The sequence below is a fragment of the Oncorhynchus kisutch genome, linkage group LG30 (genome assembly GCF_002021735.2).
Source record: "Oncorhynchus kisutch isolate 150728-3 linkage group LG30, Okis_V2, whole genome shotgun sequence".
NCBI classification, from domain to species: domain Eukaryota; kingdom Metazoa; phylum Chordata; class Actinopteri; order Salmoniformes; family Salmonidae; genus Oncorhynchus; species Oncorhynchus kisutch.
This window is the reverse complement of record NC_034203.2, coordinates 27776496-27798598: the sequence shown is the minus strand read 5'-3', so window position 1 is coordinate 27798598 and position 22103 is coordinate 27776496. Positions and strand designations below refer to the sequence as shown.

Genomic DNA, 22103 nt, shown 5'->3' with positions numbered 1-22103 from the left:
AGGTGCATGTTTATCAATAATTGGAAGAAGCAATTTCATAAATTCATCAAGTGCAGCGTCTGGATGCTCCTTATTAATCACATTAGACCAACAAATATTTTTAGCATCTCTTTCCACCATACAGACCAACAAATATTTTTAACATCATCCATGTAAGAGTCACAGCAAAATTGACTGGGGAAAAGAACTGTGACATGTTTTTCTCTCCTGAGGCTCTGTTGAAAGGAGTGATAACTGGACTGGCATTAAGTGTTGAGGAGGGTTTGGTGAAGTTGATGATGAAGTTGAAGATTCCCAGTGTCTGTGACAACCACCGTTTGGTGCGACACAGACCCGGTGGAGACCCAGACCCAGACCCGGTACACTGCCTGTACTACTGAATATTGATGCAGAGTTTTTTACCAGATAAAGTCAAGTTAGGATGTGCGAGTTATCCCGTGAGAGATTTTGTCCCAAACCCATTACAGTGTTTTAGATGTCAAGCTTATGGTGTTGGCAGCAGTCTGTAGGAGGGAGATTTCTAGATGTGAGAAGTGTGTAGGAGGACACGAGGCAAAGGAATCTGTAGTAACGGTAGAAAAAGTTGTGTGTTTAAACTGTAGGGTTACGCATGGTGTTGGAGATCAGAGGTGTCCGATGAGACAAAGACATGTTGAGGTGACCAGGATCAAAGTAGTGCAGAAGGTGTGGTATGCTGAGGCAGTGATGAGAGTAGTCGAGGAAGATTGGTCCAGGGTGAGAGATCCTAAGAGGATCCCCTGTGAGTAGGCCGATGTCAATAGAGAGTGATAGGAATAAAACATGGCCAATCAGAGGATAGATGTTGTGATGGCAGCTGCGGAGAAGTACTTGGGTGTATGAGAATTTACTGCAGAAGAGTTACAAGGTGTTTTGAGCGATAGTGTCCCGTCCTCCCAGGCTGTTGGTCTGATGTAGGATCAGATAGAGCCAAAGTAGTGGAATAGTGATGAGGTTTTAATGGGTGTAGGGTTAGTTGGTAGGGCATCTTTTTCACAAAGTGTAATGAATTCATTCTCCAGAATAGTAGGCTGATATACAGCCAAGAAAGCAGGAGGAGTGATGCACCTGTAACATTTGTTTGCGGACCGCCATAATACCAAAGAAGAAGAATATACTTGTTGAACAGCAGGGGGCACTCAAGTGCTACCTAGAGGGAGGAAGACAGAACAATGGAGTGGCATGTCAAGCAAGAGCAGGAGAGCAGAAACAGAGGACAGAGCAGGCAAAGCAATGAAACGATGGTGTCAAGTTTCATAAATAAGTTAGGAGCAAGAAAGCATGAAATGTCATTAGCATTTAAGATTACCTTGGCTGAAATGCTTCGGCAAAGGCCTTTTCTTTGGCCCAAGGGGTTATTTGACATACTTTCAGACGTTCAGTACCCAGCTGCTGCGTGCAATTTTTCTACTGATATAAATTCTTAGGGAATCATGTCAACTTGAAGGCTACTTCTGAATTCGACAGAGACCCTATCTTATTGACAGTAGCCAAGGGTGAGGTTTGTGTGAGGTTATACACAAGTAGTGATCTTATCTAGCAATGGTTGTCTGCTCTTTTGTTCTAACTGGGAGGGTGTGTGATGAATTAAATGCAGTGAGCTGGGAGCATTGAACTAGTGACAGATAATAAATTGTGGGGCAGTAAAGCAAACCTATGGGAATTCATAGTGCTATCCTGGAATCCAAACTGATATTCTCAGTTTCATCGTTGTTCCAAACAGATATCAGTTTGGATTCCAGGCTACGTAGGTGACTTTTATAAGCAATGGATAAAAAGAAGAGAAAGAGCTCATAGGCAACAACATTATCATGTTGTGTCAATTCTTTATTATGCATCATCACCACCATGCAAAATCACTTATACGAACTAGCTTGAAAATCATACTAGATATATTTCACACATTTATTGGCTTGCACCACATATTTTAAAGTGCCTGGGTAACATTTACACACAATGAGCTTGGTTACCAAGTGTGTGACTGTGAGTGTATGTTTGTGAGAGATTTGTGTGTGAGTGAGTATAAGAACGCTAATAATTTGGTCAGAACATTTAAATGACAATGCAACTTCAAAATCTATGGTAAAACAGAAGATATTGATTCTTAAACATGGTAAACAAACAATGTCCTCTGTTCTTGCAAGTGTAAACCTTAGAATCTGGAGTGTTATAAACAATGTTGTCCGTTATATGTACTGTACTGTCCATTCTATCTACTATGTACTGTCTCCGTACTGTATTCCCTACTCCAATTTCATTTATGTCGTCACATCTTCAAACCTCAAGCAGCTATTAATCAAATAAAATCAACTATAACTCTTAATCAAAGTATAGCTATTAGTTAACAAAATCCTTCAGTAGACAATATCACTTTCCAGCATTAGATGTATCATAGGTTCAGCTTCTTTGTCTTATACTGTCTGATTCTCTTAGTATCACCTAACGGCTTAATACTCCAGGTGGAATTAAATCAAATTTGCAATGTGGCAAACACAACATGCAGAATAGGGCAAATAACATTGTTCCTCTTCTGCAGTTGTATTACGTAATACAGTACTATTAACTACTAGGCAATACTTGTGGGTGAAATAAACAAAGTGATTTTGACAGTGAATATAAATGTATCAGTGGCTGGAACAATGTTAGCTACAGTACATGCTGCATTGAAGGTCTGACTGTACCCCATCCAAATGTGAGCTAAGCTAACCAGCTAAGGCAAATAAAATGATCTATCTGACAAGCCACTCAATCAAAAAGCTAAACAGTCAAACAACAAATACACCAGTATCATTTGACTGATGGGCCAACCAGGTCATAGCGTCAGACATACAGTAGCTACCCTCTGGGTTATAGACAGTTGTGCCTCAGTTTACACATATACCAAGTTTACTATTTGGTTTAAAAAGCAATCTCACCAGCAATACACCTACAGCAGGGGTGTCAAACATACGGCTCGGCCCGCAGGTCGGAGGGTGTCCAATCTGGTCCGTGGGTGGTTGGAGTAAAAATATACTTTAAAATTAAGAAAAAAAGGACTACAATCTAATCACAACTGTGTAGAAATGATATTGGACCTATACTCATAGTTTCTTGACAGTCCAGCTCGCTAATAAACTCTAAACAGTCAGAGAGCATAGAAAATTCCCAAAATGATGGATAGAGGACAATTCTTTGCAAATTTTGACAGCAAGGAAATATTTTAAACAATTCAGTGCGACCCTCCGGATGTGGCCCCAGGGAAAAATGAACTACAGCATATACTTGCACAATTCTTCAACAACTCATACCCAAAAATAATATGATTTAAAAATCAAATAATTCTCAACAAGTTATTCGATTTTATGGCACCGGTGGTATAATAGACAGCTGTTTTGTTTAATAATCCCTCCATATCGGTTCACAGTATTCACTTAAAAATGCTGTTGGTTTAAAAAATAGATCTTTACATAATATGTTGGATTTAGCAGTGTCATAACTTTGATCCTTCCTCCTTGTCACTTCTTTTTTAGTTTGACTTGCATGCATGTGGACCATCATCTCTCCACAGCCTTCTCTATATTCCTTCGCTTCTCATCCATCTTCCAGTGTTTTTCTACTTTTGTGGCTTTTCATATTGCTTACCTGTTGAGAGGACAGGGAGTTAAATACTCTGCCCATTTGTACTGGAATATAGCGTAGTGAGAAAAAATATATTCCAGGCAGTGAATGAAATAAACACAGAAGATGAATAGTTATTATTTTTGTGCAGTGAACATCAAATGGTAAGAACATGTCAAAAAATGAATTAGTCGTCTTACCAGGAGACTTGTTAAACAAGGTCATTGCTGCAAAGTCACCTGTACCGCACCAAGAAAACAAACAAAATGAAGAGAGAAGAATTCAAGGAATTTATAAGGAATGTGTTTTGAAATGCACTTATTTTCCATAATAATAACTCAAACCATAGGTCACCATATGGGGTTTCTCTTGCTCCCGTCTGTGTTTTAGTAGTTCCCCCATCTTCAGCTCACCCTCCAGCACCTGAACCAAGTCGTTCTCATAGCACTCCTCCTCAACTCCACCAGGGTTCCTGCCACCAAGACTATGGAGGTAAATCCAACATTACCATACTGCAATCTTCTGTATATAATTTTGAGCTTTTATAGAGATTCATACAGCATATCTACACACTGTGCATACTTCATACTGTAGTTACCGTGGTTTAGTGGTCATCTGTGCTAGAAGATCGGAAGTGGGAGAGGAGAACAGTTCATCTGTCTGAGAGTCTATGTTGCTCTCTGATTGACTTCCAGCCTCTGGAGAAGACAAAACACACGCAGCTTTAAAATGCTTGGAGGATATGAAAGGTATATTTTCAAAAGTCAGAGACACAGTGAGACCATAGTATCACCTGAATTGAGCTCTTTAACCAATGAAGACATGGTGTTGGTGATGGAGTCAGCTGCAACAAGGAGGTCATTTCTCAAGTTCCTCCTGGGGCCTGGAGATAGAACCGAGGCTGGTACACACACTGGCATTCCAGAACCTGAGGAGGCTACTGCACTCCTAACTGTAAAGGTGTGTGAGTGTGTGTATTACCCTGAGCGAAGGCCTCCTGCACGTCCCCTCCCACACCCATGAGTGAGTCCTGAGGGGTGTGAGTGGGTGTGGTGCCGGCAGACTCTGACTGGGTTGGCATGGGGATGGACCGACTGACTGTGTGGCTGGGAGACGAGCGGGGGGAGCCAGGTCCCTGAGTCTGAAACAGGAAACAGGAAGCATGGGTTAGCGTGACTCTAGGTGTCACATCCTGTCACTGTTTCAGTAGTAGCAGTAGTACACCAGTGCAGTAACAACCAGTGATCATCCACATTGATCTATCTAATGTTTGTGGAGCTATTTCTATACTGAATGACTCAGTTATTAGGATTCTCATTAGCTACAGCAGCTACTCTTCCTGGGGTACACATACATGACGAAGTACAGAACAGTAATAGATAAGAAGAACACAAGATATTACATTAAATATAAAATAGGGGCATCCCGAGTGGTGCAGCGGTCTAAGGCACTACATCTCAGTGTTGTGAGTCCTATAGGGCGGCACACAATTGGCCCAGTGTCGTCCGGGTTAGAAGAGGGTTTGGCCGGGGGAGCTTTACTTGGCTCATCGTACTCTAGCGACTCCTTGTGGCAGGCCGGGCTACTGCGAGCTGACCTCGGTCATCGGTTGAACGGTGTTTCCTCCGACACATTGGTGCAGCGGGTGTTAAGAAGGCGGGTCATGTTTTGGAGGACACATGACTCAACCTTTGCCTCTCCCAAGCCAGTTGGGGACTTGCAGCGATGAGACAAGATCGTAATTTGACCCCCCCCAACAAAAAAAAACACGAGTTATATATAGGAAAGACAACTAGAGACAACAAACATGCTATTTACACACTATTCATATATATTAATATTATTATATACAGTACAGTTAAATTAGATCTTTAGAAAGAGGAGAGGCGCTGTGGTACAATATGTTTTGTGTCTGTTTTTTAAAGATAAACATCTGGTGGCAGAGTATTACATGATGACATGGCTCCATACAAAACAAAATCTGTTTTTGGTTTGGGTACCGTGAAGAAACCCATAGTGGCATGTCTGGTGGGGTATGTATGTCTGTTCAAAGTGTATGCAAAAAGATGATTTAAGTGGTTAGCCATTTTCAACACACAAATGATTCTTAAAAAGACTAGAAGAGAAGTCGTACATTTCTCCTCAACCATGAAAGACTATCATGCATGTTGTTGATGTTAGCTAAGTTAAGGGCAAGGCGTGTTGCTTTGTTTTGAACCAGCTGCAGCTTTGCGAGGTCTTTCTTTGCTGCACCTGACCATATGGACAGTAATCAAGATTGGACAAGATCAAAGCCTGAACAACTAGTACAGTACATCTTTGTGTCATAAACTCAAAACATCTTTTAATAACAGACATACCTCTACCTCTTCACAATAACTTAGTCAATATGACTTGACCCTGATAACTGACCCTCCAATTTTACTCCTAGGAGTTCAGCTGCTTTGAACCAAATACAATGCTTTTGGTTTTAGATGTATGTAAGACCAGTTTATTGTTAATTACCCATTCTGACACTGACTATAACTCCTAAGAGTCTCATTGAGCTCACTGGCTGTAGGTGCTGATGTGTGGAGTGTGCAATCATCAGCATATATAGTAATTTTGGCTTCTTGTAAGACAAGTGGCAAATCATTTGTAAAAAATAGAGTAGAGTAACGGCCCAAGGGAACTGCCCTGAGGGATACCACACTGTACATATCTGACGTTCAAGAAGCTTCCATTGAAGAATACTCACGGAGTTCTGTTGGATAAGTAACTCTCCAACCATGTGATGGCAGATGAACTAAAGCCATAACAAGTTAACTTTTTCAATAACAAATTATGATCAATAACATCAAAGGCTGCACTGAAATTTTACACTACAGCTCCAATTATAATCTTATTATCAGAGTCAGTGCAGTACAAGTTGAGTGCATTTCCTTATATGCATGTTGAAAGTCAGTAGTTAACTTAACAAAAAATAGCACTGTATTTGTTCAAACACAATTCTTTCCATCTGTTTACTAAGAACAGGCAGCAAACTGATTGGGCGGCTGTAAGAGACAGCAAAGGGTGCTTTATTATTTTTAGGCAGTGAAATTACTCTAGCTTCCTTCCATGACTGTGGGCACACACTCCTTTAGGCTTTGGCAAAAGGGGTGGTAATACAGTCTGCTACCATTCTTAATATTTCACCATTTAGGTTATTTATACCTGGTGGCTTATCATTATTGATGGATAACAAATGTTTTTCCACCTCTTTTGCACAAAATTGACCAAATTCAAAACAGCAATCATTCTCTTTCATTATTAGATCATCAATACACAAATATGATGGTTCACTGTTCAATATTGTCATTTCACTTCTCAGTTTGTCCACTTTACCGGTGAAATAGTAATTGAAATGATTGTCTATATAAAAAGGTTTTGTGATAAATGACCCATCAGCTTCAATGAACGATTATTTGGGATTTCTGCCCATAATGTCATTATTTTTATAATTTATTTTGTTTTGGTAAATTACACATATCGACTCATGTAGTAACCAAAAAAAGTAAAACAAATTTGATTTTAGATTCTTCAAAGTAGCCACCCTTTGCCTTGATGACAGCTTTGCACACTCTTGACATTCTCTCAACCAGCTTCACCTGGAATGCTGGGATGGGATGGCATATTGCTTCAGAATGCTGTGGTAGCCATGCTGGTTAAATGTGTCTTGAATTCTAAATAAATTACATACAATCTCACCAGAAAAGCACCCCCACACCATCACACCTCCTGCTCCATGCTTCACGGTGGGAACCACACATGCGGAGATCATCCATTCACCTACTCTGCGTCTCACAAAGACACGGCGGTTGGAACCAAAAATCGAACATTTGGACTCATCAGACCAAAGGACAGATTTCCACCGGTCTAATGTCCATTGCTCGTGTTTCTTGGACCAAGCAAGTCTCTTCTTCTTATTGGTGTTCTTTAGTAGTGGTTTCTTTGCAGCAATTCAACCATGAAGGTCTAATTCACACAGTCTCCTCTGAACAGTTGATGTTGAGTTGTGTCTGTTACTTGAACTCTGTGAAGCATTTATTTGGCCTACAATTTCTAAGGCTGGTAACTCTAATGAACTTATCCTCTGCAGCAGAGGTAACTCTGGGTCTTCCTTTCCTGTCGCGGTCCTCATGAGGGCCAGTTTCATCATAGCGCTGCATTGGTTTTTGCGACTGCACTTTCAAAGTTCTTGAAATGTTCCGCAATGACTGACCTTCATGTCTCAAAGTAATGACTGGCTGTTGTTTCCTTTTGCTTATTTGAGCTGTTCTTGTGGCCTTGGTCCTTTACAAAATAGGGCTATCTTCTGTATACCACCCCTACCTTGTCACAACACAACTGATTGGCTCAAACACATTAAGTGTTAACAAATAAACTTTTAACAAGGCACACTTGCTAATTAAAATGCATTCCTGGTGACTACCTCATGAAGCTGGTTGAGAGAATGCCAAGATTGTGCAAAGCTGCCATTAAGGCAGCTAAATATATAGAATCTAAAATATATTTAGATTTGTTTAACACTTTTTTGGTGTTTAACCCTAACCCTAATTTCATAGTTTTCATGTCTTCACTATTACTCTACAACGTAGAATAACTTGAATGAGTAGGTGTGTCCATTTTTTTTTTACCCCTTTCCTCCCCAATTTCGTGGTAGTTACAATCTTGTCCCTTGGCTGCAACTCCCTCACAGACTTGCGTCCTCTGAACCTTCTGTTAGGCTAATTGACATCATTTGAGTCAATTGGAGGTGAACCTGTGCAGGTATTTCAAGGCCTACCTTCAAACTCAGTGCATCTTTGCTTGACATCATGGGAAAATCAAAAGACCTCAGGAAAAAATGGTAGACCTCCACAAGTCTGATTCATCCTTGGGAGCAATTACAAAACGGCAGAAATGACCACGTTCATCTGTACAAACAATAGTATGCAAGTATAAACACCATGGGACAAAGCAGCCATCATACCGCTCAGGAAGGAGACGTGTTCTGTCGCCTAGAAATGAACGTACTTTGGTGCAAAAAGTGCAAATCAATCCCAGAACAACAGCAAAGGACCTTGTGAAGATGATGGAAGAAACAGGTACAGAAGTATCTATATCTACAGTAAAACGAGTCATATATCGTCATAACCTGAAAGGCAGCTCAGCAAGGAAGAAGCCACTGCTCCAAAACCGCCATAAAAAAGCCACACTATGGTTTGCAACTGCACATGGGGACAAAGATTGTACTTTTTGGAGAAATATCCTCTGGTCTGATGAAACAAAAATAGAACTATTTGGCCATAATGACCATCAATATGTTTGGAGGAAAAAGGGGGAGGCTTGCAAGCCGAAGAACACCATCCCAACCGTGAAGCACCGGGGTGGCAGCATCATGTTGTGGGGGTGCTTTGCTGTAAGAGGGACTGGTGCACTTCACAAAATAGATGGCATCATGAGGTAGGAAAATTATGTGGATATATTGAAGCAACATCTCAAGACATCAGTCAGGAAGTTAAAGCTTGGTCGCAAATGGGTCTTCCAAATGGAAAATGACCCCAAGCATACTTCCAAAGTTGTGGGAAAATGGCTTAAGGACAACAAAGTCAAGTTATTGGAGTGGCCATCACAAAGCCCTGACCTCAATCGTATAGAACATTTGTGGGAAGAACTGAAAGAGCATGTGCGAGCAGGGGTCCTACAAACCTGACTCAGTTACACCAGCCCTGTCAGGAGGAATGGGCCAAAATGCACCCAACTTATTGTGGGAAGCTTGTGGAAGGCTACCCGAAACGTTTGACCCAAGTTAAACAATTTACAGGCAATGCTACCAAATTCGAATTGAGTGTATGTAAACTTCTGACCCACTAAAATAAATCATTCTCTCTACTATTATTCTGATATTTCACATTCTTAAAATAAAGTGGTGATCCTGACTGACCTAGACAGGAATTTTTTCCTAGGATTAAATGTCAGGAATTGTGAAAAACTCAGTTGAAATGTATTTGGCTAAGGTGTATGTAAACTTCCGACTTCAACTGTACATATTTAGTCACAACATTTCTCAATTGACAGTATATGAACCAATCAGCTGAGCAGCCAGACTTGTTTGCCACCTTTTATGCATACTTTCTTTGAACCATAACATTTTCAAATCTTTCCAGAGGGCTCTAACAGTTCTCAGTTAGTTTCTTAACAGTTGCATGTTTGTCAACAATTGGCAAGAATAATATCACAAATACTCCAAGTGTTTTATCTGGATTCTCTTCCTTATACACATCAGACCAACATACCAACATACACTACCGTTAAAAAATTTGGGGTCACATAGAAATGTCTTTGTTTTTGAAAGAAAAGCAATTTTTTTGCCAAGTAAAATAACATCAAATTGATCAGAAATACAGTGTAGACATTGTTAATGTTGTAAATGACTATTGTAGCTGGAAACTGCTGATTTTTTATGGAATATCTACATAGGTGTACAGAGGCCCATTATCAGCAACCATCACTCCCGTGTTCCAATGGCACGTTATGTTAGCTAATCCAAGTTTATCATTTTAAAATGCTAATTGATCATTAGATAACCCTTTTGCAATTATGTTAGCACCGCTGAAAAACTGGCCATCTTTAGACTAGTTGAGAATCTGGAGCATCAGCATTTGTAGGTTCGATTACAGGCTCAAAATGGCCTTTCTTCTGAACCTAGTCAGTCTATTCTTGTTCTGAGAAATTAAGGCTAGAAATTAAGGCTTCCATGCGAGAAATTGACAAGAAACTGAAGATCTCGTACAATGCTGTGTACCTTCACAGAACAGCGCAAACTGGCTCTAACCAGAATAGAAAGAGGAGTGGGAGGCCCCGGTGCACAATTGAGCAAGAGGACAAGTATATTAGAGTGCCTAAATTGAGAAACAAGTCTTCAACTGGCAGCTTCATTAAAAAATACCCGCAAGGCCTCCCGGGTGGCGCAGTGGTTAGCTGTGCCACCAGAGACTCTGGGTTCACACCCAGGCTCTGTCGCAACCAGCCGCGACCGGGAGGTCTGTGGGGCGACACACAATTGGCCTAGCGTCGTCTGGGTTAGGGAGGGTTTGGCCGGTAGGGATATCATTGTCTCATTGCGCACCAGCGACTCCTGTGGCGGGCCGGGTGCACAGTGTTTCCTCCAACACATTGGTGCGGCTGGCTTCTGGGTTGGATGTGTGCTGTGTTAAGAAGCAATGCGGCTTGGTTGGGTTGTGTTTCGGAGGACGCATGACTTAAAACCTTCGTCTCTCCCGAGCCGGTACGGGAGTTGTAGCAACGAGACAAGATAGTAGCTACTAACAATTGGATACCACGAAATTGAGGAGGAAAAGGGGGTACAAAAAAAGTACCCGCAAAACCCCAGTCTCAATGTCAATAGTGAAGAGGTGACTCTGGGATGCTGGCCTTCTAGGCAGGTCCTCCTGAGAAAACATTTTGTATGATCTCTTATAAATAACTTTAGGCCCTTCCTTGTTATTGCCACAATATTATGGTCACTACAGCCAATGGGAACTGATATTGCTTTGGAGCAAATCTCTGCAGCATTGGTGAAGATATAATCAATGCAAGTGGATGTCACAGATCCACCACTATTGGACAACACTCTAGTTGGTTGAGTGATAACCTGAGTCATGTTACAGTCATTACTCACAGTAAGAAGCTTCCTCTTGAGAGGACAACTAGATGATTACCATTCAATGTTCAGGTCACCAATAAAATACATTTCTCTGATAGCATCAGGGTTCTTATCTAACATCACACACATTCTTCAGATACTGACAGTTTCCACTTGGTGACCTATAGCAGCACCCTAAAAGAAGAGGCTTCAGATGAGGCAGGTGAACCTTCAACCACAGCACTTCTACTTCACTTGTCATGAGATCCTCTCTGAGCTCCCCCTATAGAGATTCCTGTCTTTTCTATAGATGTTATATCCTTGTACTCCTACTGCTGTATCAAAGGTGTGTTATAAGAGGGTCTCAGAAATTGCTAATATATTCATATTATCTAAGATTAGCAAATTACTAATGTCATGAACTTTGTTTATGAGGTTACATATATTTATAAGAGGTAACTTTAACCCTTTCCTGGGTATCTTATGCAAAACTCATAATGATAATAGGTTGTATTTTTTATTATTCTATTTCTGATAATAAGAAAGAAGGAATTCATGGATTTGTTTGCAGATTCTGTTCAGCAGATGCCTCGTCTGGATTAGCTCGGCTGCAGCAGGGTGCTCTATTCTTTGTGTTGCTACTGCATAGCTTTCTTGCTGGACTGTTGGTCTCTTGTGATTGGGGTGTTGTCCTGTTAGCATGGGGGGTAGCTGGGTGGGTGGAATTCATGAAGTTATGAATCTCCATAGGTCTGTATGGGGAACATAAAGTAGGGATTGTAGTTTTGGTCAGGAAAACCTCAGGGCCCTACTCCTCATCACTGCGTGAAACCTCTAAGAGTTGTGTCAGTAATAGCATAATTCCAAATTTGTTAATTATAATATTATAAGACCCAGTAATGGAGCAAAAATTGCTAAAGTTCAGGCCAATAGAATTTTCTGCTGAAAAAGCTGTTATGTTAAGCATGTTTATCCAAAACCACATCCATGGTTGGTGAGCAACAAACATTGAGCATGTGCCATAATGCATTTTAGGTCCATTTAACAGCACTTTATATTAAGTCAAAATTATTGAAATATCTAACATGCTGTTAGTTCATCTGACTGCCGCATTTTCAGTTCCCATGAGAACTGATCAAATATTGTCAGCAAAACCACAAACATCACATTCAGAAGTTTCTTTGTAAGAAGCATTAGTTATTTTAGATTTCACTGACAAACTTACAGCTTGCTTCCTTTCCTCCTCCTGTTGAGAGAAACGTTATTCATGTACTGTCCCAAAAGCACACAATAGTAAAATCAATCAATGAAGACAATTTCTTTCATATGTAAAAACGTATTGGGATTTTCTCCCATATAGTAGGCTTTAGCAAGTCTGATGCTAGCATGGTTATGCTAGATGGGGCTAACTGGTTTAGCATTGATCCCTTCATTGGAGTGATTAGATTGATAGCCTTACCATTTAAGTCAGTACAGTAAGCAGTTTATGTAAGGCTTCTTAAACCCTTTCTCCAATGACTGTTGTTGTGTCTGACTGACTAAATTGTATCCAAATCCAGTTTTATTTTGTGAGTTATATTGTTTGTATGTTGTCAGTACATATGATCAAAACACTGTCCTTAGCAGAATGACCAGTAGAAGGTCTGGAAAAGGTTATATCTCAAACATTTTAACATGAAGAAACTGGGGAACACAAACACATTTTTTGTAAAGAGACGTATGGATTATGGTAAGAAGATGAGAAAGGAATACTTGTCAAACCAGAGCAACTCAGGATTTACTTAAGATATGGAAACTTCCTTATGATGAAGCCCCAGTGACATTTGAAGAAGTGCTCTCTCTAGTGGTGGGATAATGAAAAGTGTGTTGGATTTTCTACCCTTCTCATTAGCAGGCCAACATTACAGTAGAAATGAAACGGTATGGCTTGAAACTGTGTGGCTTTCTCACACACCTTCAGCAGCAGCATCAGCTGCTCCAGCTGTACCATGAGTTCCCTGCGACTCTCCTGCAGAGCAGACATCCTCTGCTCCAGCTCATCTTTGCGTTGCCTGGTAGAGGGAAAAAAAACATAATAAACTCAGCAAAAAAGAAACATCCCTTTTTCAGGACCCTGTCTTTCAAAGATAATTTGTAAAAATCCAAATAACTTCACAGATCTTCATTGTAAAGGGGTTAAACACCGTTTCCCATGCTTGTTCAATGAACCATAAACAATTAATGAACATGCACCCGTGGAACGGTCATTAAGACACTAACAGCTTACAGACGGTAGGCAATTAAGGTCACCTGCACAGCATCGGTACATCCGAACATCACACCTGTGAGACAGGTACAAGATGGCAACAACAACTGCCCGAGTTACACCAGGAACGCACAACCCCCCCATCAGTGTTCAGACTGTCTACAAGACTGTCAGACTGTCTACAGGCTGAGAGAGGCTGGACTGAGGGCTTGTAGGCCTGTTGTGACCGGCAACAACGTCGCCTATGGGCACAAACCCACCGTCGCTGGACCAGACAGGACTGGCAAAAAGTGCTCTTCACTGACAACCCACGGTTTTGTCTCACCAGGGGTGATGGTCGGATTCGCGTTTATTGTCGAAGGAATGAGCGTTACACCAAGGCCTGTAGTCTGGAGCGGGATCGATTTGGAGGTGGAGGGTCTGTCATGGTCTGGGGCGGTGTGTCACAGCATCATCGGACTGAGCTTGTTGTCATTGTATGCAATCTCAACGCTGTGCGTTACAGGGAAGACATCCTCCTCTCTCATGTGGTACCCTTCTTGCAGGCTCATCCTGACATGAACCCCCAGCATGACAATGCCTCCAGTCATACTGCTTGTTCTGTGCATGATTTCCTGCAAGACAGGAATGTCAGTGTTCTGCTATGGCTAATGAAGAGCGGAGATCTCAATCCCATTGAGCACATCTGGGACCTGTGGGATCAGAGGGTGAGGGCTAGGGCCATTCCGTCCAGAAATGTCCGGGAACTTGCAGATGCCTCGGGGAAAGAGTGGGGTAACATCTCACAGCAAAAACTGGCAAATCTGGTGCAGTCCATGAGGAGATGCACTGCAGTACTTAATGTAGCTGGTGGCCACACCAGATACTGACTGTTGCTTTTGATTTTGACCCTCCCTTTGTTCAGGGACTCATTATTCAATTTTTGTTAATCACATGTCTGTGGAACTTTGTGTCAGTTTGTGTCTCAGTTGTTGAATCTTGTTATGTTCATACAAATAATAACACGTTAAGTTTGCTGAAAATAAACACAGTTGACAGTGAGAGGACGTTTCTTTTTTTGCTGAGTCTATATACAAATTTAATTGTCCATTTAAATGGTCACAGATTGTTTTGTAGAAGAATTTGAGATGGGTCTACCTGAGAAGCCGTAGCTCGGCCAGCAGAGTGGGGTTCTGTTGGGACGTGCATGTGGGAGGCTGTGAGGCCTGCTCGTGCTGCACTCTCAGACGCTGGATCTCCTGCAAGATCTCTCTGTGACACACACAAACACAGGCCAGTTGAAGCTAGTATGTCACATATATAGGCTTTCTGAAGTAGTTTTGTTTGTGTGATTTAGATGGTGTGATGGATTACAGGGGGGTCTACCAGCTAGCTTGACGACATTAAGACTTGAGTTGCTTTTGTATTTTTCTGGTACTACCATGCAAACAGGGCTACAGCCCATTTGAATAACTATCAACCACAGTTTGTGTGGGAAGCACATCGAGTACCACATTAAATAATCTATCACATTCCTTTCATGTAATTTGGAACGATGGCAGGGCTGGAAAGAATAGGTGAACAGAGAGAGAAAAGCAAATCCAGATGGAAACCATCCCTGACCTGTTTTTGCTCTCTAGCTCAGCAATAAGCTGCCTCTGCTGCTTGTTGGCATCCAGAGAGAAAGAGATGTCGTTGGGGACCCTCTGCTGCTGTTGCTGTAAGACACATGACATAATCATTAAACACGGGGACACATGATATTATCATTACACACAGGGACACATACCATTATCATTACAAATGGGGACATTATGACATCATCATTACACACAGGGACATATGACACCATCATTACCCACAGAGACATGACATTATCATTACACACAGAGATGTATGACACTATCAGTACGCACAGAGACATGACATTATCATTACACACAGAGACACATTACATTATCTACAGTATTGAGGTCATCTGGCTGATGTTATTTCCTTATACACTACTACATAGCAGTGATATAAGCAGCCACAGCGAACACTGATGGGTCAAGATTACAGGCACAAGCGCTTCCTGAATGGGTAACCTGACTACGGAAAACAGGCATTTGGAACAAATGTGTATTCGTGCTGGGCACATGTCAGGATGCTATTCATGGTATTTTCTCCCACTATGACCTCAGATGGCATGTGTGTCTCACCGCGGCGGCTGCGTCAGAGGCCAGTCTAGAAGCGTAGCGGGCGATGAGACTGTGCTCTTCCTCCTGGTGGGAACTGCTCTCCAGCAAACTAATCAACAGGTGGAGAGAGGAGGGGAGACAGTCATCTGTTATCTACATATTTACTGCAGTGAGGTAACTAGACACACAGACACAAAATATGGCTGCCAAATATAAAAAGTAGTTCTGCACTTACTTACATTACTGTACATGAATTTCAAATGATAATTGGAACAGTATCTGTATGATTGGTTAGTTAATTATAATGTATTTACATGCAAACTGGAGAGTAGTTTGTATTGACTCCCATGTCAATTGTTGATGCTATTTACAGATAAAACTATAAAAAGGTTCTCGGCTGCACATTTTTGGGCCAAAATCACACGCACACGCACACACACTATAAGCACTAAGGAACAACATTCAGCTTATACAAATGCTAAGGAAAGTTACATGCAGTTGAATCTGTAAGTATTTTCCATCTGCAGAAAGATCTCTAAGATGATGCTACTACAGAGTCCACAGAGGCGGAGCAAAGCAGGAGAGAAGAGCAGCACGGACACAAGCAGATGATTCCTACTAATCTTAGCACCCTCACAAAATAGTCCTTTCAGATGGATACTTCAGTAAACGGTCAGTAGCTTCCATTGGATAATTTTGTAAAGGTCTGAGTTTCCTTTCAGAGAAATGAATAACATTTTGGGTAGAAATAGTTGAGATTTATCATACAGCATTAAAAAACTCATAAAGACGCATCCAAGAAACAAAATCCAATCAATGTATTTACTGTAACAGTCCAAGATGTTATAATAAAGGACAAACATAAACACAGATATTCTCTACAAATAACTGATTACTGCCACAGCAAAGAAGGAAACGCAGCAAAGTCTGTCATCATAAGCACAATAAAATGACAATTCTAGGGCAAGAAACTAGGTTTTCACTACATGAAGAGCAAAACAAATGCAACTTTGTACAGCCCTGTAACAACTTCATGAGCAAAATAGCGTTGATTTAGCCTTCCAACACCTATTGCTTTAGTAACAGCTGTCACTCCAGACCTGTCTGCACTTGACCAGCACAAAAACATCCTGTGACGTTCTGCATTAGCATCGAATAGCCCCTGTGATATGCAACTTTTCAGGGAAGTTAGGAACAAATATACACAGGCAGTTAGGAAAGCTAAGGCTAGCTTTTTCAAACAGAAATTTGCATCCTGTAGTACTAACTCAAAAAGTTCTGGGACACTGTAAAGTCCATGGGGAATAAGAGCACCTCCTCCCAGCTGCCCACTGCTCTGAGGCTAGGAAACACTGTCACTACCGATAAATCCACTATAATTGAGAATTTCAATAAGCATTTCTCTACGGCTGGCCATGCTTTCCACCTGGCTACCCCTACCCCGGTCAACTGCCCGACACCCTCCACAGCAACCCGCCAAAGCCCCCACCATTTCTCCATGCAAAATCTGGACCCCTACAAATCAGCCATGCTAGACAATCTGGACCCTCTCTTTCTAAAATTATCTGCCAAAATGGTTGCAACCCCTATTACTAGTCTTTTCAACCTCTCTTTCGTATCGTCTGAGATTCCCAAAGATTGGAAAGCTGCCGCGGTCATCCCCCTCTTCAAAGGGGGGGACACTCTTGACCCAACCTGCTACAGACCTATATCTATCCTACCCTGTCTTTCTAAGGTCTTCGAAAGCCAAGATAACAAACAGATTACCGACCATTTTGAATCCCACCGTACCTTCTCCACTATGCAATCTGGTTTCAGAGCTGGTCAAGGGTGCACCTCAGCCACGCTCAAGGTCCTAAACGACATCATAATTGCCATTGATAAGAGACATTACTGTGCAGCCGTATTCATCGACTTGGCCAAGGCTTTCGACTCTGTCAATCACCACATTCTTATTTGCAGACTCGACAGCCTTGGTTTCTCTAATGATTGCCTCGCCTGGTTCACCAACTACTTCTCTGATAGAGTTCAGTGTGTCAAATAGGAGGGCCTGTTGTCTGGACCTCTGGCAGTCTCTATGGGGGTGCCAAAGGGTTCAATCCTCAGGCCGACTCTTCTCTGTATACATCAATGATGTTGCTCTTCTGCTGGTGATTCTCTGGTACACCTCTACGCAGACGACACCATTCTGTATTCTTCTGGCCCCTCTTTGGACACTGTGTTAACTAACCTCCAGACAAGCTTCAATGCCATACAACTCTCCTTCCGTGGCCTCCAACTGCTCTTAAACGCAAGTAAAACTAAATGCATGCTATTCAACCGATCACTGCCCGCACCTGCTCGCCCGTCCAGCATCACTACTCTGAGCAGCTCTGACTTAGAATACGTGGACAACTACAAATACCTAGGTGTCTGGTTGGACTGTAAACTCTCCTTCCAGACTCAGATTAAGCATCTCCAATCCAAAATTAAATCTAGAATTGGCTTCCTATATCGGAACAAAGCATCCTTCACTCATGCTGCCAAAGATACCCTCGTAAAACTGACCATCCTACCGATCCTCGACTTCGGTGATGTCATCTATAAAATAGCCTCCAACACTCTACTCAACAAACTGGATGCAGTCTTTCACAGTGCCTTCCGTTTTGTCACCAAAGCCCCATACACTACCCACCATTGCGACCTGTACGCACTAGTTGGTTAGCACTCGCTTCATTCTCGTCGCCAAACCCACTGGCTACAGGTTATCTACAAGCCCCGCCTTATCTCAGCTCACTGGTCACCATAGCAGCACCCACTCGTAGCACGCGCTCCAGCAGGTATATCTCACTGGTCACCCCAAAGCCAATTCCTCCTTTGGTCGTCTTTCCTTCCAGTTCTCTGCTGCCAATGACTGGAACGAACTGCAAAAATCTCCCTCACTAGCTTTAAGCACCAGCTGTCAGAGCAGCTCACAGATCACTGCACCTGTACATAGCCCATCTGTAAACAGCCCATCTATCTACTTACCTCACCCCATACAGTATTTATTTATCTTGCTCCCCAGTATCTCTACTTGCACATTCATCTTCTGCACATCTACCATTCCAGTGTTTAATTGCTATATTGTAATTACTTCGCCACCATGGCCTATTTATTGCCTTAACTCCCTTATCTTACCTCTGCACTCAGTGTATATAGACTTTTTGTTTTCTTTTGTTCTACTGTATTATTGACTATGTTTTGTTTATTCCATGTGTAACTCTGTGTTGTTGTATGTGTAGAATTGCTATGCTTTATCTTGGCCAGGTCGCAGTTGCTAATGAGAACTTGTTCTCTATAAGCTTGGCATATCTAGCCACTGGGATTTTTGCCCATTCTTCAAGGCAAAACTGCTCCAGCTCCTTCAAGTTGGATGGGTTCGGCTGGTGTACAGCAATCTTCAAGTCATACCACAGATTCTCAATTGGATTGAGGTCTGGGCTTTGACTAGGCCATTCCAAGACATTTAAATGTTTCCCCTTAAATCACTCAAGTGTTGCTTTCGCAGTATGTTTAGGGCCATTGTCCTGCTGGAAGGTGAACCTCTGTCCCAGTCTCATATCTCTGGAAAACTGAAACAGGTTTCCCTCAAGATTTTCCCTGTATTTAGCTCCATCCATCATTCCTTCATTTCTGACCAGTTTCCCAGTCCCTGTCGATGAAAAACATCCCCACAGTGAAGCATGGTGGTGCCAGCGTCCTGCGGTTAGTCAAGGTCATTTGTACATGTAGGTATAGGTAAAGTGACTATGCATAGATAATAGACAGCGCATAGCAGCAGTGTAAAAACGAATGGTGGGGGGGGGTCAATGTAAATAGTCCGGGTGGCCATTTGATTAATTGTTCAGCAGTCTTATGGCTTGGGGGTAGAAGCTCTTAGGGAGCCTTTTAGTCCTAGACTTGGCACTCCGGTACCTCCCGCCATGCGGAAGCAGAGAGAACAGTCTATGACTTGGGTGACAATTTTTTTGTGTCTTCCTCTGACACAGACTAGTTAAAAGGTCCTGGATGGCAGGAAGCTTGCCACCAGTGATATACTGGGCCTTACGCACTACCCTCTGTAGCGCCTTACGGTCAGATGCCGAGCCATTAGGGTTGCACATTTTGGGGGAAATTCATAGGTGGAAACTTTCCGTGGGAATTAACAGGAATTAAGGGGAATATATGCAAATTATATTCATATAATTTAAATGTAAATGGTTTTTTGCATTGGATATATTTACCATATCATATGGAGACAGAAACATAAACACTTTACCTTATCATAAGTAGATATATTGCAAATGATTTAATCCTTCCCATATAATTTTTTCAAAACTATTTAGTTACGAATTAAACTTTAATTAAATGAGTTGACTCTTCACATGGGATGATCCCCAATGATGCATCGCATCTCCCAAAAACGTTACCAACATACATCTGTAAAATGATAGTCTAGAAACTAAAGCTTTGGTTGTCTTCCTCTCAGGCTTCCATGTCTTCTCCCTGGACCTCCTCAATATCCACCTCTTGAACATCAGACTCTGAGGCCTCATCTTCACTATCACTTTCCGACCTTGTTGAGGATGGTTTGTTGTCAGGCTCAAAAAGCCTCAAATTTGCCCTGATGGCCACCAATTTTTCAACCCTTGTATTGGTCAGCATGCTTGTGTGTGTGTTCCCAAACAAGAACAAGTTGCGCTCTGAGGCAGCTGATGTTGGTGGGATTTGGAGGATGACAGAGTCAACAGGAGAAAGAGCCTCAGATCCACGAAGTCCCTTCCACCGGGTGGCTGATGAGAGAGAGTGGCTTGCGAAAGTATTCACCCCCCTTGGCATTTTTCCTATTTTGTTGCCTTACAACCTGGATTAAAATAGAGTATTTGGGGGTTTGTATCATTTGATTTACACAACATGCCTACCACTTTGAAGATACAAAATCATTTTTATTGTGAAAAAATAAGAAATAAGACAAAAAAACAGAACTTGAGTGTGCATAACTATTCACCCTCCCAAAGTCAATGGAAGGGTTCCGCTGGTGTACAGCAATCTTTAAGTCATACCACAGATTCTCAATTGGATTGAGGTCTGGGCTTTGACTAAGCCATTCCAAGACATTTTAATGTTTCCCCTTAAACCACCCGAGTGTTGCTTTAGCAGTATGCTTAGGGTCATTGTCCTGCTGGAAGGTGAACCTCTGTCCCAGTCTCAAATCTCTGGAAGACTGAAACAGGTTTCCCTCAAGAATTTCCCTGTATTTAGAAACATCCATAATTTCTTCAATTCTGACCAGTTTCCCAGTCCCTGCTGAAAGAAAAACATCCCAACAGCATGATGCTGCCACCACCATGCTTCACTGTGGGGATGGTATCTCGGGGTGATGAGAGGTATTGGGTTTGAACCAGACATAGCGTTTTCCTTGATGGCCAAAAAGCTACATTCTTGTATTATCGACCAGAGTACCTTCTTCTATATGTTTGGGGAGTCTGCCACATGCCTTTTGGTGAACACCAAACGTGTTTGCTTATTTTTTTCTCAAAAAAGCAATGGCTTTTTTTCTGCCCACTTTTCTGTAAAGTCCAGCTCTGTGGAGGGTACAGCTTAAAGTGGTCCTATGGACATTAATGCCCTCCATGTCTGGTCTGTGAGTTTTGTTGGGCGGCCCTGTCTTGGAAGGTTTGTTGTGGTGCCATATTCTTTCCATATACTTTCCATTCTTTCCACTAATTATGTGACTTCTGAAAGTAATTGGTTGCACCAGATCTTATTTAAGGGCTTCATAGCAGAGGGGGTGAATACATATGCACGCACAACTTCACGTTTTTACATTTTTTTAAAACAAATTATTTTTTAAATTTCACCTCACCAATTTGGACTATTTTGTGTGTGTTCATTACATGAAATCCAAATAAAACCTATTTAAATTGCAGGTTGTAATGCAACAAAATAGGAAAAACGCCAAGGGGAATGAATACTTTTGCAAGGCACTGTACTTCCTTTATTCAGTTTGATGTGAGTAGTGTATGCAGTATTAAGGCTTGTAGCTAAATAAAAAAAGGGAGAACAGTGCCAGGGGTGGTGTAAATACTGTGTGAATACTGTAGCTAGTAGTTCCCCACTGTGTTTACTTTACAGACAGAGGAATCCACACTAATCATGACGTGGGGTTGTTTTGCATGAGATTCACATACAGCCCAATGAGAACATATTCATCAGCCAGTCTATTAGGCACATCAAGGCTGTAGTTTAACCTGGAACAGTGTAGGGTTTCAGAACACAAATGACACACATGATGAGAACAGGGAGGGGAAGAGAGTACTGGGCAAGGACAGGTCTGGAGAGAGCAATATGTCTTGTCTCCGTCATTGAATGAGTCAAAAGATGAAAACAAAGCTGTGTTATGCTATCCCTTTGGGATACATCTGTTGAATTCTCC

The 22103-nt window shown here is 41.8% G+C and overlaps 1 protein-coding gene across 13 annotated transcripts in view; it reads right to left on the bottom strand.

Moving 5' to 3' along the window:
* Window positions 1–1809: 1809 nt before the first annotated feature.
* LOC109875263 (dystrobrevin alpha) overlaps window positions 1810–22103 on the bottom strand; it is a 36449-nt gene continuing 16155 nt past the window's right edge. For 4 of the 13 annotated variants that reach the window (XM_031810049.1, XM_031810048.1, XM_031810047.1 and 1 more), the window contains 11 exons: window positions 15689–15776; window positions 15111–15205; window positions 14646–14759; window positions 13218–13314; window positions 12489–12509; window positions 4597–4756; window positions 4409–4498; window positions 4214–4313; window positions 3970–4099; window positions 3816–3854; window positions 1810–3639 (listed from right to left, as the gene is read on the bottom strand). In XM_031810049.1, the coding sequence (XP_031665909.1) occupies window positions 3837–3854; window positions 3970–4099; window positions 4214–4313; window positions 4409–4498; window positions 4597–4756; window positions 12489–12509; window positions 13218–13314; window positions 14646–14759; window positions 15111–15205; window positions 15689–15776 (913 nt within the window). In that variant the 3' untranslated portion in view covers window positions 1810–3639; window positions 3816–3836. Of the gene's footprint in view, window positions 3640–3815; window positions 3855–3969; window positions 4100–4213; window positions 4314–4408; window positions 4499–4596; window positions 4757–9726; window positions 12016–12488; window positions 12510–13217; window positions 13315–14645; window positions 14760–15110; window positions 15206–15688; window positions 15777–22103 lie in introns of those variants that run through there. The other 9 variants (XM_031810053.1, XM_031810052.1, XM_031810050.1 and 6 more) reach the window with 5 other exon arrangements.